General features: G+C 41.3%; 1 protein-coding gene across 1 annotated transcript in view; it reads left to right on the top strand.

The window, feature by feature from the left end:
* The window catches only part of LOC117810514 (zinc finger BED domain-containing protein 1-like), a 68,996-nt gene that overhangs the window by 29,255 nt on the left and 24,234 nt on the right, over positions 1-15,507 (top strand). The window contains exon 4 of the mRNA XM_034680378.1: positions 6,548-6,681. Coding sequence (XP_034536269.1) covers positions 6,548-6,681 — 134 coding nt within the window. The remainder of the gene's footprint in view (positions 1-6,547; positions 6,682-15,507) is intronic.

Below are 15,507 nucleotides of genomic sequence, written 5' to 3'. Positions count from 1 at the left end.
TTAAACTGGATTACAGACAGGGTCCCTTCCAAGGTACAATGGCAGAGAGTTATACTTGAATATGTCCCACTGGACCAATTAACCTGCAAACTACATTCCAGAGACGATGTTATGCTATAGACACAACTTTTTAATATCATCACTATTCTTTTTATTCTATTTATTCCCTTATTTTCTTTTCCTCTCTCTCCGCACCTCTGCAATGTACATTGTGAATCCTGTGCCTGACACCTGTATTAACTTAACTTGAATGCTAACCATGATATATATATGTGAGCCAAGTGCATATGTTTTGTTTGTTAAAAAAACCTAATAAATATATTACTTAAAAAAAAAAAAGTGACCTGGCCAAGACGGCAGCACAACATAGGTTACAACACACAAGCACACAAAACAACACAAATAGCATACAGTCACAGTTTCACATGGTTACACAGTGCAATCACAAGATCCAATGGAGCATGTTTCTCTGTCTTTTATGATTGACTTGAATTCTCCCAGAGTTACAAGATGTGTCAGTTTCAAGCCTTTTTGCAGATCATTCCAGGTAAACGGGGGTGAAAATGTAAAAGCCTTTTTGCCCAGTTCAGTTCTGACTCTCGGGACCTGCAACTGTATGATGTCCTGAGAGCGCAGGCCATATTGGCTGAAGTTTCTCCACATGTGTACACACAAGTATGTAGGGAAAAGTCCAAGAATAGATTTGTAAATAAAAATCAGCCAGTGAGAGAGTCTACGACCATACAAAGATGGACAGTGTGCGACAGCGTATCAGGAATAGTGATTTACATGATCGCTGCAACCGGTAATAAAATGCAATGCACAGTGATACACAGTATCTCATTTCTTTAAAAACTGATCAGGAGCATTCATAAAAAGTAGGCCTCCATAGTCCAACAAGGGTACAAAAGTCGTGGTGATCAGATGTTTTCTGACTTTCAATGAAAAACATGATTTATTTATAAAAAGAAGCCCAATTTCAACTTCAACTTCAAAACAAGTTTACCAATGTGCAGTTTAAAGGACAAGTTCTCATCAAGCAGAATGCCTAAGTATTTATAAGATGTGACCATTTCAATTTCAACCCCATGAGCAGTAGACAACCTGGGAAGGTGAGATGGGAGCTGTTTGCCATTTGAAAATAGCATGGTCTTTGATTTATCTGCATTCAGCACTAACTTGAGCTGAGTCAAGTGGGACTGAACAGTATCAAAGGCTGATTAGGCTGATATTTGCTGTAAACTCAGCAAATATCAGACAAACATCAAATACTGGAACCAGTTGAAGACAGGTGAACTCACCTGCTGCATTTTTATAGTGCTTAAACCTGATCGATGTGTCTAGTATTGAGCAATCGTGTGTTTGTGCACCTGATGGCTGAGTTTAACCAATTGGCTCAGGTGTGGTCATGTGAAAGTCAGTGCTTTGGAATTGAAGGAAGTGACATCATGATATACTTCTGTGTCTAATGTATACAAGTGAATTTGGTGTTTGTAAATCACTGTGTGTATTGTTTTGAAAAAAGTGTGAGGCTGACATTGTGCTTATAGTGGTGCAGATCTGGGTCGATGTTTTACTCCTTGAGTGTAAGGTTTTGATAATTGTGTAATACTTTTGATTTTAGTGTTTGCAGTCATAAAAAACTGTAATGGGCTATTATGTTTTACCAGTGCTTTTTGGCATGTATGGTTATGGAGCTGTCTTTACATTTTGCTGTTGGTATTTATTTTTTGTATGAATACATATGTTAGCCTGTCAAGCAATATCCTTGGAGTGATGGAAGAAAGACCTTCATTTTTGTTGTTGTTTTTATCGATCAATAAAGGTACATAGAGATTCTCCACACTATTACAGCAGGGATATTAATAGTATCTCAATTAAATACATCAGAAATGTTCCTGTGACATATTGCCAACAATGCAAAAAGCTAATCCAAAATCTTATTGGTTGAAAAATACAACACTTCATATCAGTCCTGCTGAAAGTAAAGGGGGTCTGTATTAGGAGAGTTACGGTTAGGTTAAAAACAAACCATCATCTGTAAGGCACAGGCTGCTCATGTGCCAGTGTTAGTGTATACATGCAAACATCTCTCTCTCTCTCTCTCTCTCTCTCTCTCTCTCTCTCTCTCCCTCTCTCACTCTCTCTCTCTCTCTCTCTCACACACGCACACACATGCACACACACACTCACTGTTTCAAACATAAACCTAACACCTAGGAAAATATGCAAATAAGAAATTGCAGCATCATCCACGGCCTGCTTGACCATCCTCCAATGATTCAGTGAGTGTGACATTATGAATGAAACATAGAAGCAGGGTTTGGAAGACGAGTCAGTGAGTGTGTGTGTGTGTGTGTGTGTGTGTGTGTGTGTGTGTGTGTGTGTGTGTGTGTGTGTGAGATCAGGATACAGCAGTTGCTGCTGCTGGGGGTGCATTGTTTGTATGATTGTGTGTAAAATGCAAAAGGACCCTCCTCTTAGCCCACCTATCTCTCCATCGATGCTACGGCTGAGAACCACGCTAAATTGGGCCCTCAGTGTTTATTTTCACAATTTGCATTGTAAATTAAAAAGAAGAAGAAAGAGGGGAAATAAGTATGATGGAATTTGAGGTATTGTCACAGCTAGATCTTTTTTTCTAATTTGTTTCCCAAAAATGAGATTGTTCTCCTTGACTAAGAAAGCAAATGTTACAGCGTGTATGTAGGAAAAGGAGAGGTTTGGTGCCAGTGAGTTGATAAGAATGTGATAACACAAAGTGAGGCGCAAGAGACAAAACACAGATATGAAAACCTCCACTAATGAGCCTCTAGCACTCACACTTTGCAGGCATAATGCACATCGATAAACTTCAACACACACACACACACACACACACACACACACACACACACACACACACTCACACACTTACCCATGCAGAGAACAGACTGCAGGAGTAAATGTTGACACTCTTATTTATTACAAAACATGTGTTCTTTCTATCCTGACGCTGCAGTGCTATTACATTTGCCTATTTTGTGTTTGTGAGAACAAGTGTGTCATATGTGTTTGTTTGTGTGTGTGTGTGTGTGTGTGTGTAAGTGTGTAGCTTGTGTAGAACATTCATAAATGGGCGTAATGGGCTCCATATGGTGAAGGCAGGGAGCTGGAGCAGAGTGTGTCTGGGAGAAATATCACCCCTGTCTCCACCTTTCACACGCTGATGAGCTAACGCACGCGCACACACACGCATACACACACATACACACGCACACACACACACACACACACACACACACACACACACACACACACACACACACACACACACACACAGATATTACAACTTCCTGTGGGGATAAAGATGCTGTTACTCCAGACAGGGTTTTTATGTCAGTACAGCATGTTGTCAAAAGAAAACGATTAGAGGGAAACTGAACATTATCAGAAACTAAATATTGACTGTATTCAGCTCCTGTCAGCACAGAGCAGAGGAACATGGAGAATATGATTAACTTTCCTCTATAGTATACTGATACAGGCTGGTAAAACTATACCTTTTTACCCCGTAAAAAGGTATTAGTTTAATTAGTCCATCCATCTTGACCTGAAACAACAAAAATGACAAAATGCAAAAGCGATTAATTGTGTATCTATATACAGTATATATATATATATACATATTTATATACAGTATATATATTTTGTTGTTGGCATTTCAAGCCAAAATACTATTTGGTAATCACTGGCAATCTATTCAGCGATTATTTGTAATCGAGGTGCTGTTAGTAGCGATCATTGGCAGCATCCGTCTCAACATTAATGCGAGCGTGGCATGTATGTTTACATTTTACAGTCATGCTGAAGTTACATCGTGAAGTTACAAGCTACAGGAGACCCTCCCCCCACCCTGAAGGTAACAAAAGACTAGCTGACGACCTGAACAGCTTCTACTGCAGGTTTTCACACCCCACACCCGAACACTCTGATTTACCTGGCCCCCCCACAAGCCCCTCCCCACCCCCCTCTGACCCCCCACCTGCGCTGACGATCTGTGAAGATGAGGTAATCCTGCTCTTCCAGAGACAAAAGACCAAGAAGGCTCCAGGACCAGACGGCGTGTCCCCCTCCTGCCTGAGAGTCTGTGCTGAGCAGCTGGCCCCCATCTTCACAAAGATCTTCAACACATCGCTGGAGCTGTGTGAAGTGCCCTCATGCTTCAAAAGCTCCACCATCATCCCAGTCCCAAAGAAACCCACCATCACAGGACTCAATGACTACAGGCCCGTCGCCCTGACGTCTGTGGTCATGAAGTCCTTCGAGAGACTAGTGTTGAGCCACCTGAAAGACATCACAGGCCCCCTGCTGGACCCCCTGCAGTTTGCCTATCGGGCAAACAGGTCGGTGGAGGATGCAGTCAATATGGGTCTGAACTACATCCTGCATCACCTGGACTCCCCCAGGACCTACGCTAGGATCCTGTTTGTGGACTTCAGCTCTGCGTTCAATACCATCATACCAGACATCCTGCACCAGAAACTCACCCAGCTCACAGTGCCGGCCTCCATCTGTCAGTGGATCACCAACTTCCTGACGGACAGGAGACAGCAGGTGAGGCTGGGGAGCATCAAATCCAGCACCCGGACCATCAGCACTGGCGCCCCACAGGGATGTGTTCTCTCCCCACTGCTCTTCTCCCTCTACACCAATGACTGCACCTCAGGAGACCCCTCGGTGAAACTCCTGAAGTTTGCAGACGACACCACCGTCATCGGTCTCATCCAGGACGGAGACGAGTCTGCTTACAGACAGGAGGTGGAACAGCTGGCCCTCTGGTGTAGTCAGAACCATCTGGAGCTGAACCCGCTCAAGACGGTAGAGATGACAGTGGACTTCAGGAGAAGCCCCCCCCCACTCCCCCCCCTCACCATCCTGAACAGCACTGTGTCTACTGTGGACTCTTTCAGGTTCCTGGGATCCACTATTTCCCGGGACCTGAGGTGGACCTCCCACATAGACACAATCAGAAAAAAGGCCCAGCAGAGGATGTACTTCCTGCGTCAGCTCAGGAAGTTCAACCTGCCTCAGGAGCTGCTGATCATGTTCTACACCTCCATCATCCAGTCTGTTCTGTGTACCTCCATCACTGTCTGGTTTGGCTCTGCAACCAAACTAGACAAACACAGACTGCAGCGGACTATAAGGACTGCAGAGAAAATCATCGGTGTCGACCTGCCCCCCATCCAGGACTTGTACCGGTCCCGGGCCAGGAAACGGGCAGGGAGCATTACCGCTGACCCCTCACACCCTGGACACAAATTCTTCAAACTCCTCCCCTCCGGCAGGCGCTACAGATCACTGTGCGCCAAAACAACCCGCCATAAGAACAGTTTCTTCCCCCAGGCTGTCACTCTGATGAACACTAAACCATAACAGTGTCATACCTGTCAGATAAATACTCTCTGTAAATATACATGTAGATACACAATGCAACAATTCTCAAGCAGAATTCCATATTTCTATTTTTTGTATTATTTAACTTCTATTTATAATGTAAAACTACCTCTGCAACTCACCACTGCACTTTATCATATTATTTTAGCCTGTACATATTAGTCAAGCTATTTGTTGTTTCTTTGTATTTATAGCTAAGGTTATTGTTATTATATTTTTATTTTATTTTTTATTGTAGTTCTTATTCTTATTCCTATTCTTATGCCTTGTACAAAGAGAGCACAGTTTACCAAAGTCAAATTCCTTGTGTGTTCAAGCATACTTGGCGAATAAAGCTGATTCTGATTCTGATTCTGATTCTGATGCTCAGTCTCTGCAATTTTTGTCAGTTTCTGAACCCCACATCAATTCACAGCGACTGTCTCTAATGTTTTCTTCTTCTTTGCTATTTAATGCAGTTAGCAAACAACATTGAGACGCTCTATAGCTACTGTCTGGCGGGAATTTTGTATTGCAACCAGGCACAGGTGGAAATGGTGGAAAGTTGTACTTTTAATATTGGACAATATTTACATTAACTCTTCAATTTTTAACAAGTAAATATTATACTATGGTAAATAGTAATATTCCAGCTTTCAAAAATCATGTCCCAATTTCAACTTGTAATACATATTTTTAATATAGCAGAACTTTTTCAAGCTAAGAGCCAACCATCGATGAAATTATCACTTTTTAAAAGATTTTCAAATGGCCTGATTTCTGTGTGTTTGAGGTCAGGATAAGATCATGGTGATCAAGTGAAAGAGTTATTAACAACTGTTGGTGTTGATTCATAATGGTCAAGCAGAATAATTCCCTTTGGTCTGCAGAGACTGCTTCATGTTTCTTAAGTCATTTTACTCCAACATTTGTTCTGAAAAGACAAAACTTCTAGATATATTTATTGCTGGGGGCTTCCGTCCCCAACACAGCACAGAAACAGCACTCCTCAAAATCACAAATGACCTTTTCCTGTCCTCCGATTCTGGCCACCTCAACATCCTCATCCTCCTCGATCTCACTGCTGCATTTGACACAATAAACCACACTACTCTTCTCTCCCGCCTAGAGCACACCATCAACATCACTGGAACTGCACTCTCCTGGCTGAAATCCTACCTCACTGACCGTCAACAGTTCATTTACACCAACAACTGCACCTCTAACATCGCTCCTCTGGCTCAAGGCGTCCCCCAGGGTTCGGTGCTTGGTCCCCTCCTGTTCATCATTTACTTGCTCCCCCTTGGTAACATCATCCTGCAACATGGCCTTCCTTTTCACTGCTACGCTGATGACATCCAGCTCTATATTTCCACCAAATTCATAACCACTGTAACACACTCCACTATCACAAACTGCCTCACTGAAATAAAAACATGGATGCATACCAACTTCCTATCACTGAACTACGACAAATCTGACCTCAAAATCATCGGTCCCAAGTCCCTCACAAATCCCATTCTAAATTTTACTCTCACTTTAAATAACTCTACTTTATCTCCTGCACCTCACATCTGTAACCTTGGAATCATTTTTGACAGCAACCTTTCTTTTCAGCACCACGTCACCCAGCTCACTAAAATGGCCTTCTTCCACCTTCGAAACATAGCCCGCCTCCGTCCATTCCTCTCTTTCTCTGCAGCAGAAACCCTTATCCACGCATTCATCACATCCCGTTTAGATTACTGTAATAGCATCCTGTACGGCACATCATCCAAAGTCCTCCATAAATAATAATAACAATAATAATACATTTTATTTAGAAGCACCTTTCAAAGCACTCAAGGTCACTTTACAGACAGATTAAAACACACTAAATAAAAACAACGTGATGAAATAAATAAAAACAAGCAGTTACACCAGGTTAAAATGAGACAGTGCAATTAGACAGGGAATGCAATTTGAAACAGATGAGTTTTAAGTTTGGATTTGAACAGGGGTAGTGAGTCGGAGTTACGGATGTCAGGTGGGAGTGAGTTCCAGACACATTCATTTTTTTTCATTTCATTTCATTTTAATTTGATGCTCAGACCATGATCACATGATATGGAGCCACAGAACATAAATTACAAATAACAAAACAATATAATGATGGCACACGGCATGTTTGAAGTACAACAGATCTTACTTAAACAATGGAAGGACATTCTTCAGAAAAGCTCCTAATTTACAGATAAGTTTTGGCTTATCTGATTGCAAAAGCAAAATTAATTTAAACACAGAGGGACGTTGAAAATAATACCTGGGTATGAACCTCTCTCTATTATTCAGAATGCTTGTGTTCCTGCATTCAAACAAAATATGATACTTGTCCCCTACACTATCATCATTACAGAGATGACAAATCCTCAGTTTTCTATCCAGGCCTTTATACCTTCCCGTGGCCTTAGGGATCCTGGTGTTATTCGTTCTAAAATTACAAATAGCCTGTCTATACTTCTGCTTTCCAAATAACAAATGTTTTTCTAGTTTTACATCTGGTTTAAATTGTACATATAAATCACATGATGTCATTCTATCCAGTTCACCTTGCCACTTTTGCAAAAACTGATCTTTAAGCCTCTGTTCAACAGTTCGTCTAAGCCAGTTAATGTTGTTACACTGCTGTGTGATCCAGAGGTAAGACAGGCCACAGTCATCCAGTATCTGCTTAACCTTTAAAACCCATGGTGATGCATAGGCACCTGTGTTGTGCAGGTTAAGCAGATAATTATACATAATACGGTTTAACTTACTTTCTTTACCTGTGATCAACCTCCCCCAGTAGCCAATCATTCTTTTGTTAACTGCAATACAGAGTGGGTATCTTCCCAGCTGGCCATACACCATGTTATTGCAGGTTGTCATTTTAACTTTTAAGGTATACTTCAAAAATTTAAGGTGTAACTTTTCCAGTAGATCTATATTTTCAAACCCCCACACTTCACATGCATACAACATAACCGGCATAACAAGCTTGTCAAATAAATCTAATGTGGCGTCTACAGGCAGGTCAAACTTTCTGCATTTGCTAAACATAGAAAACATTGCTCGGGAAGCTTGCTTATGCAGCTCCTGAACAGCACTTTTAAATGCACCATTGTAATTCATGATGACACCAAGGTATTTAAAGTCATGTACAATCTCTAACATTTCTCCATCGCATTCAAACTTAAATTTGCTAACATCCACTTTCCAATAACCAAAAACTGTAACCTTAGTTTTATCACTATTCATTTTTAACTTCCATTTCTCACAAAATTCACACATATGATCTATTGCTTTCTGTAATCCTTTTTTTGTTGTAGACATGACAATTGTGTCATCTGCATACATCAACATCATAAGCTGCATATAATTATCAATTACTGTGTCGCCTAAGCTGATAGGCTGACAGACGCTCTGTAGTAAGTAGTCTTCAAGGTCATTAATGAATAGGGCAAACAACAATGGTGATAGATTTTCACCCTGCCTAACCCCTGACAGGCTAACCAAAAAATCTGACTTATCACCATTAACAAATACACATGATTTTATATTTTTGTACATATTTCTTACAACAATCCATAAATTTACCAGTTATACCAGCATTTAATAATTTGTACCAGAGGGCATCCCTCCAGATACTGTCAAAAGCCTTGCTATAATCAATGAAGGCACAAAACAAACGTTTCTTTTTGAAACAGTACAAGTCAACAATATGTTTTAGCAAAAAGATATGATCAATGGCGGAGTAACTCAAAACTCTGCTGCATGCCTCCTCACCTGCACCCGCTGCCGTGACCACATCACCCCCGTCCTCCAACATCTTCATTGGCTCCCCATCCCCTACTGCATACTGTTTAAAATCTTCCTCCTCACCCACAAAGCCCTCCACCACCAGGCCCCTTCCTACCTCACTGACCTCCTCCACCATCACACTCCTTCCCGTAACCTGCGCTCCTCACACACCAACCTCCTGTCCCCACCTCACAGAACCAAGCACCTAACCTGGAGGGACAGAGCCGTCTCAGTAGCCGCCCCCCACCCTCTGGAACTCACTCCCCTCCCATATCCAAAACTGCTCTGACTCTTCAGCTTTCAAATCTCTTTTAAAAACTCACTTTTTTAAGTTAGCTTTTCATTTGTGATTGTACTGTTGTGTTGTTTTGTTTGATCTGTGTTATTTGTTATTTGTACCAGAAGTTAAAATTGCTTCCCTTGGAAGAACAAAATAAGACAAAAAAGTTGGGAGAAGATAATACAATCATTAGAATACATAACACCTTGCAATTACAAATTACATAGAAAACTATATAATGAAATATCATAACAGTATTAGAGAGTGGGTTAGTAAATATAGACATAAAATACATGAAGCGTGCAAGACAAGCAGGAAGCAGCATTAAACAAATGTTAGGAAATACCAAGCGACAACCTCTGTTCTTAAAATATGAAGCCCATTCAGAAGTAATAAAAACTGCAGTTCATCAAGTGTCCACTTGAGGCTGGCTGCAGAAACATCGGAAACCACATACACATCCATTCATAAAACACGATCTTTGCAGCAATAATAAACATGTTTACAGCCTGGTTCAAAAAACAGTTTAGGTCTAACTTGATCATTCCTCTATCGGCACACACGGTACGGCGGGTGATTTTTTTTATATCTCAGTAGTTTCGAAGATACTTAATTTACAAGCTTTGCCCAAGTAAGGGCGTGGCTGACTTGATTGACAGTTGGGCACCCTGTAGCTGTTAGTGAAAAGGCTAAAGGCTCGCCTCTTTACCTCACACTAGCTTGGACAAAGTTAGGTTGAGTTCAGCATTTCCAATATGGCACCCGCTGATGAGTGGCTTCAAAACAGTGCTCATGAACAGATGGGTGACCTCACGGATACTACGTCAATTTTTTATGCAGTCTATAATCAGAACATTAAGCAGCATTAAACAGGTCTCTGTAAAAATCACATCCAGGCAGTAGCCTGCTTTTCATTCATTGAGATGTTTCATGAACATGAAGCATCTTCTCTAGTTTTTCATAGTCCTTCAGCCATCCTACACCAGCTTGCAGGGGAGCATTCAGATGCAAACACATCAGCTCACATATCATGGGTCCAGCCAACAAGACTTGAAAAAGGAAACAAAATAAACTGCACATAGTGTAAGAATTAGTTTCCTCTGCCAACTCCACAGTTCCTAATTTAAGGCAGTATTGCCTAGCATGGGCTTTATAAATGGAAAAGAGAGATATAGATTTCAGGAGCACTGTTGGATATCAGTCCATTTACATCTTCAGCCATGCCAATTTAATCCACAGAGAGATGAATTGTGTTTGCTGTATGTATTTGTACAGTCAATTCTTCATTCCACGGCCCACTTCTCCTGCGCTACCTCCTCTTTTTGCTCCCTCTCATTCTGAATATCCACGTCTAAAGGAAGGTGCACTGACAGGCCTTAGTGAAAGACTGGGTGTACTGCTTCTAGATTTTGTTGACATGAAAAAATGCAGGTTAAGAGGTTGAAGTATGGCTTTCATACTGTATAAGTGTTCATGATGGGAGTCAGCCTTGCAATAGTGTTCACTCTTCTCTGTATCTGTCTTTGCTTGCCACGTTTAGCTATGAATAGTTGTGTGACATCCAGGTGAGGTTTATGCTTTTTTTCTGTATAGACTATGTAAACTATGCATAGACTAATTGGCAGCCACAGATCTCTAATGTTGGGGTGATCATGAAACTTCAGTTATTGAATCATTAATAGTGAAGATTAGCGGTTGTATTTGGAAGTAATTGGTTCTTTGGTAATCCACTGAATGTGTAAGTCTGTAAAAATGTACCACATCTCCCAGCTGTCATTGGAGTTTTATGTTTTGTTTTAAGCTACCAAAGGTTGGACCTGTGACTTTTAATGGTTTGTGGTAAAGACATTGAATCATGGATGCTTCACTGGTCCAGCATACTTTAGATGCATTTTAAGTTAATGATGGCTGCGTTTTTATTTTTATGTTTACTTTTCTTTTGAAATGGAGAGTTTTTGCTTGTTAGAAGCAGCAGCAGCAGCACTTTTCTCTACATGAACTACTGTTGATAGGAAAGATCAGTGATGAGAATTAGATCAAATCAGATTTCATGAAAGAGCACAACACAGAACTTTTGCAAATTGTAACCACTGTATCTACTGAACAGAAGCCATATGAGGAAATTCTTTTTGAACTGGGCTAGGGTTTTGGCTTTTTAATTCAGTTTTTGTTTCTCTTTAAAGATATTGTATTATTAATCCAAACTGTTGACTGACTCTATTTGCTTTGTATGTTGGACCATGAGATTAAAGGAGAATAAAAGATGGATAAGCAATCAACACATTAAGGAGTCACCCATCTGAGCAGGAAAGTGGAGGTCGAGAGTATTTTTACTTACAACCGACAATGTATAGCAAACAACAACAACCATGAAAACCTAAAACGTTGTTTTTATCAGGTAGTTTACACTAGAGTAGGCCAACACATTTTAAAATACAGCTGGTAATGTTTTATGAAATTTAAGAAAAGTAATGTATCAACAGCAAAAACACAAGCTGGTGTTTTTGTCACAATACAGGAAGACCACATTGCAAGCTAGAAATAGTCAGACATGGGCTGTTTTCGAAACCGCCTGCTACAAACCACCTACATACTGGGTTTGAAAGTAGTATGTAGTATGACTGTTCTGTTGGATCTGTGTTGCAGTATGCTGGGTCAGGCGTTGCCTAGTTTCCGGTTTCGGAAAGTGGAAGTAAACAACGGCCAGGCTGATATAAAAACTGCTTCTTTAGCATCACTTATGATTTAAGAAGTTAAGAAGTGGTTTATATGGAATTTAATCATTTTCACAGCACATAAAAAAAAGAAAAAGAAAAAGCGGAACATAACGCTGTGCATTCTGGGAAACAGTACGCGAGGGAGACTGGTTCGATGCATACTGAGAAATCTCCCCAAATCAGTACGACATCCGGGTAGTTTTGTCATACTGCAATTTTTGCTTTTGTTCACATACTACATACTACTGAATTTTGGCCAAATCAGTACGTACTGTTAGTAGTGTGATGCAGTTTCAAAAACAGCCATAGCTCTCACTGGCCCTCTGAACTTCATCTGAAGCCACTAAACAAGATGCTTATCTTAGAATGTCATTTGTGAATGTGAATTATGACTATATCTGATAAAGAATGATCTGATTCAGCAGTGACACACAGATGTCACTCAGTTTGCTGTCACTGATGACTTTTACCTGTTTCAAGGCACTGATAACCTATTTATTACAAGACAAGAAAAAACAGATGTCCCTGAGTCATGTCAATGTTGGTATATATGTTAAAGCTGGGGTTGGTAGTCTCGGAAAACCAGCATGAATTTGAATGTGGCATTTCCTCAGGACTCCGTCTAACCCCTCCCCTCCTCGCTCAGAGCTCCTCCAAAACGACGCCCCCCCGCTCACATGCACAAGCGCCGCTGATTCTCCACCATATGATGGTGACTGATTCAAAACCGGTCCTCACCAAAACATTCTCATAGTGAAAGTTAACAACACAAACAAACATGGCTGCTGTTAGCACTCACAACTATCATTCTAGCATTATCCAGTTGTACTGGTGACACGATATCAGGAGAAAAGTTATAACACATATATAATACTGTAACAACTCTACTGTTTGTTAAACGTGTTCAGTGTAGATGTTCTTAATTCCTACAGTGTTGACGGTCAGTGAAGGCATCAGGAGAGGTGTAGAGTGTGTGAGTGGGAGAGAGGAGAGACAAGAGGAGAAGTTCTTCATTCATTCAAACATTGATTGTTACTTTGTTGGTTGGTGTGATCACGGCCGACAGTGACCGGTTATTAAAACTCAACGTGTTCACGAATCGGCTCGTCATCACTACAGCGTCCAGACGGACGCTACAATACATCTACATTTTCTGTAGGACTTACTGAACTTCATTAATTATTCTGCTTGTTGGTGAGAGCTTTTTAGACTCTGATCCGGACTACAGTCCTGAGCAAAGCACCTTATCAGGTCAGAGGGGACAGGCCCGAGGACGAGCGAGAGGGGCAGTAAATAGAGTCAGGGGAAGTAGAGGCAGGAGACGGGGACTCGGAGGAGTGCACGCCGGGGAAATGTACGCGCAGGAGGAGGGCAGAACGGCTGGACGGGATTTGATTGGTTTAAAATTTGGGAAGCCAAAAAACGGTGATTGGTTAGTGTTTTCCCAGGTTTACTCCGGCTGTAGATAGCAATTTTTTTTCACTCTTTTTTAAGAACACATCATGTAATGATTGCCATCAGGACATAAAGATCATTTTAACCAGTATGACAAAAAGTGGATCTAAATGTGATTACCAACCCCAGCTTTAATATGTAAACTACAAAAGCCAAGTGAAATCCAATGAGCACGGGATTATAGGGCCTGTTAGGAAAAACTAGGCTGTTTCCGAAACGGCCTGCTACATACTACTAACTAATGTAGTAGGCAGTAGGTATTGCCTACTACATACTGCGTTTGAATTTAGTATGTAGTATGACTGTTCTGTCCGATCTGTCATGCAGCATGCTGAGCCAGACTTTGCTGGATTTCCGGTTTCGGAAAGCGGAAGTAAACAACGGCGAAGCTGATAAATAAAATGCTTATTTAGCATCCATTTATGATTTAAAAAGTTAGGAAGTGGTTTAATGTAATTTGATAACTTTCACAGCACCCAAAAACGGATTGCCTCCCGTCAAAAAATGAGGAAAAAGAAATGCAGAATGAGCGCTGTGCATTATGGGAAACAGTACGCGAGGCAGACAGGTCCGATGCACACTGAGATATTTTCCCGTATCAGTAGACATCCGGGGAGTTTTGGCTTACTGCAGATTTTGCTCTTGTTCACATACTACTTACTACATACTGAATTTTGGACATATCAGTACGTACTGCTAGTATAGTAGACGATTTCGGAAACAGCCCTCGTCTCGTGAACCCAAGACCAGCTTGGTCAGGTGGTAGAGCGTAAGTCCAATGAGGAGTCCTGAGGTCTGTTAGTGCGTGCAGGTCCAGAGTAGGAGAGGAGTGGAAGGAAGGCAGGAGTTGGACGGAGCTGCACTGCTGGTATTAGTAAAGGTATTCAATACACATCAAATAAGTTCAAGAAGGCTTGCTGGAACTATAGACTGACTATGAAGCAGCGTCTACGATCTGGCAGCTTGGTGGAGTAGGAGCCCAGTATGTGTAGCAGAGTGATTTGCAATGACGTTCAGCTGCTGCCCAACTCTGGCACACCTGATTCCACTCCTGTAATCAAGCACACACACACACACACACACACACACACACACACACGCACACACGCACACATGCACACACGCACACATGCACACACGCACACGTGCACACACAGGGAGAAGGAGGAAGCCTCCTGACTAAAATGAGGGGGAGGGTGTGACAGTGGTCCACAATGATGACTTGGTTTATGTTTTACCTGATAAGCTCTACCATTCATGTCAAAAAGAGTCTCCACATGGAGGCAGTCAGCTCTCATAAGAAAAATGCAGTCCTCTACCTAGAGTTTACCACATTACCTCCCTGAGCACACCTTTCCTTGAGCATGTGCTTTGACTGAGTTAAGAGCTGCTTCAAGATGGACGACAGGATTTCAATCCCAAAAGCACCATCAGAAACAACAAACTGACACACACAGACTGGTGGCTCCAATAGTTGTCTTACTGACACTTTATGTCTGCCAATAGTCAAAGCGATCTTACACCCTGGAGAAGATACTTCACACACGGCTGTGTTAAGTACTTGATTTTGATTGGTCAATACATAGCAACATTGACAGACAGTTGCTAGGGATGCAGCTCTAATCGCAGACTCTGGAGGATAATAGTATCAGTTCTTAGAAAGAAGTCTGGTTCATCTGACGTTGGTTTGTTTACAGTGGGAAAAAAGATGAAAACAGTCAAAAATAGCATAGTGACTAGTGTACTTTTTAAAAATCAGATGTGTACATTTGATATAACTGTATTTATACATTTTTAAATGCTTGGGTAATATTGTTA

The sequence above is a fragment of the Notolabrus celidotus genome, chromosome 3, assembly GCF_009762535.1.
Source record: "Notolabrus celidotus isolate fNotCel1 chromosome 3, fNotCel1.pri, whole genome shotgun sequence".
Taxonomy (NCBI): Eukaryota; Metazoa; Chordata; class Actinopteri; order Labriformes; family Labridae; genus Notolabrus; species Notolabrus celidotus.
This window is presented reverse-complemented; position numbering and strand designations above follow the sequence as displayed.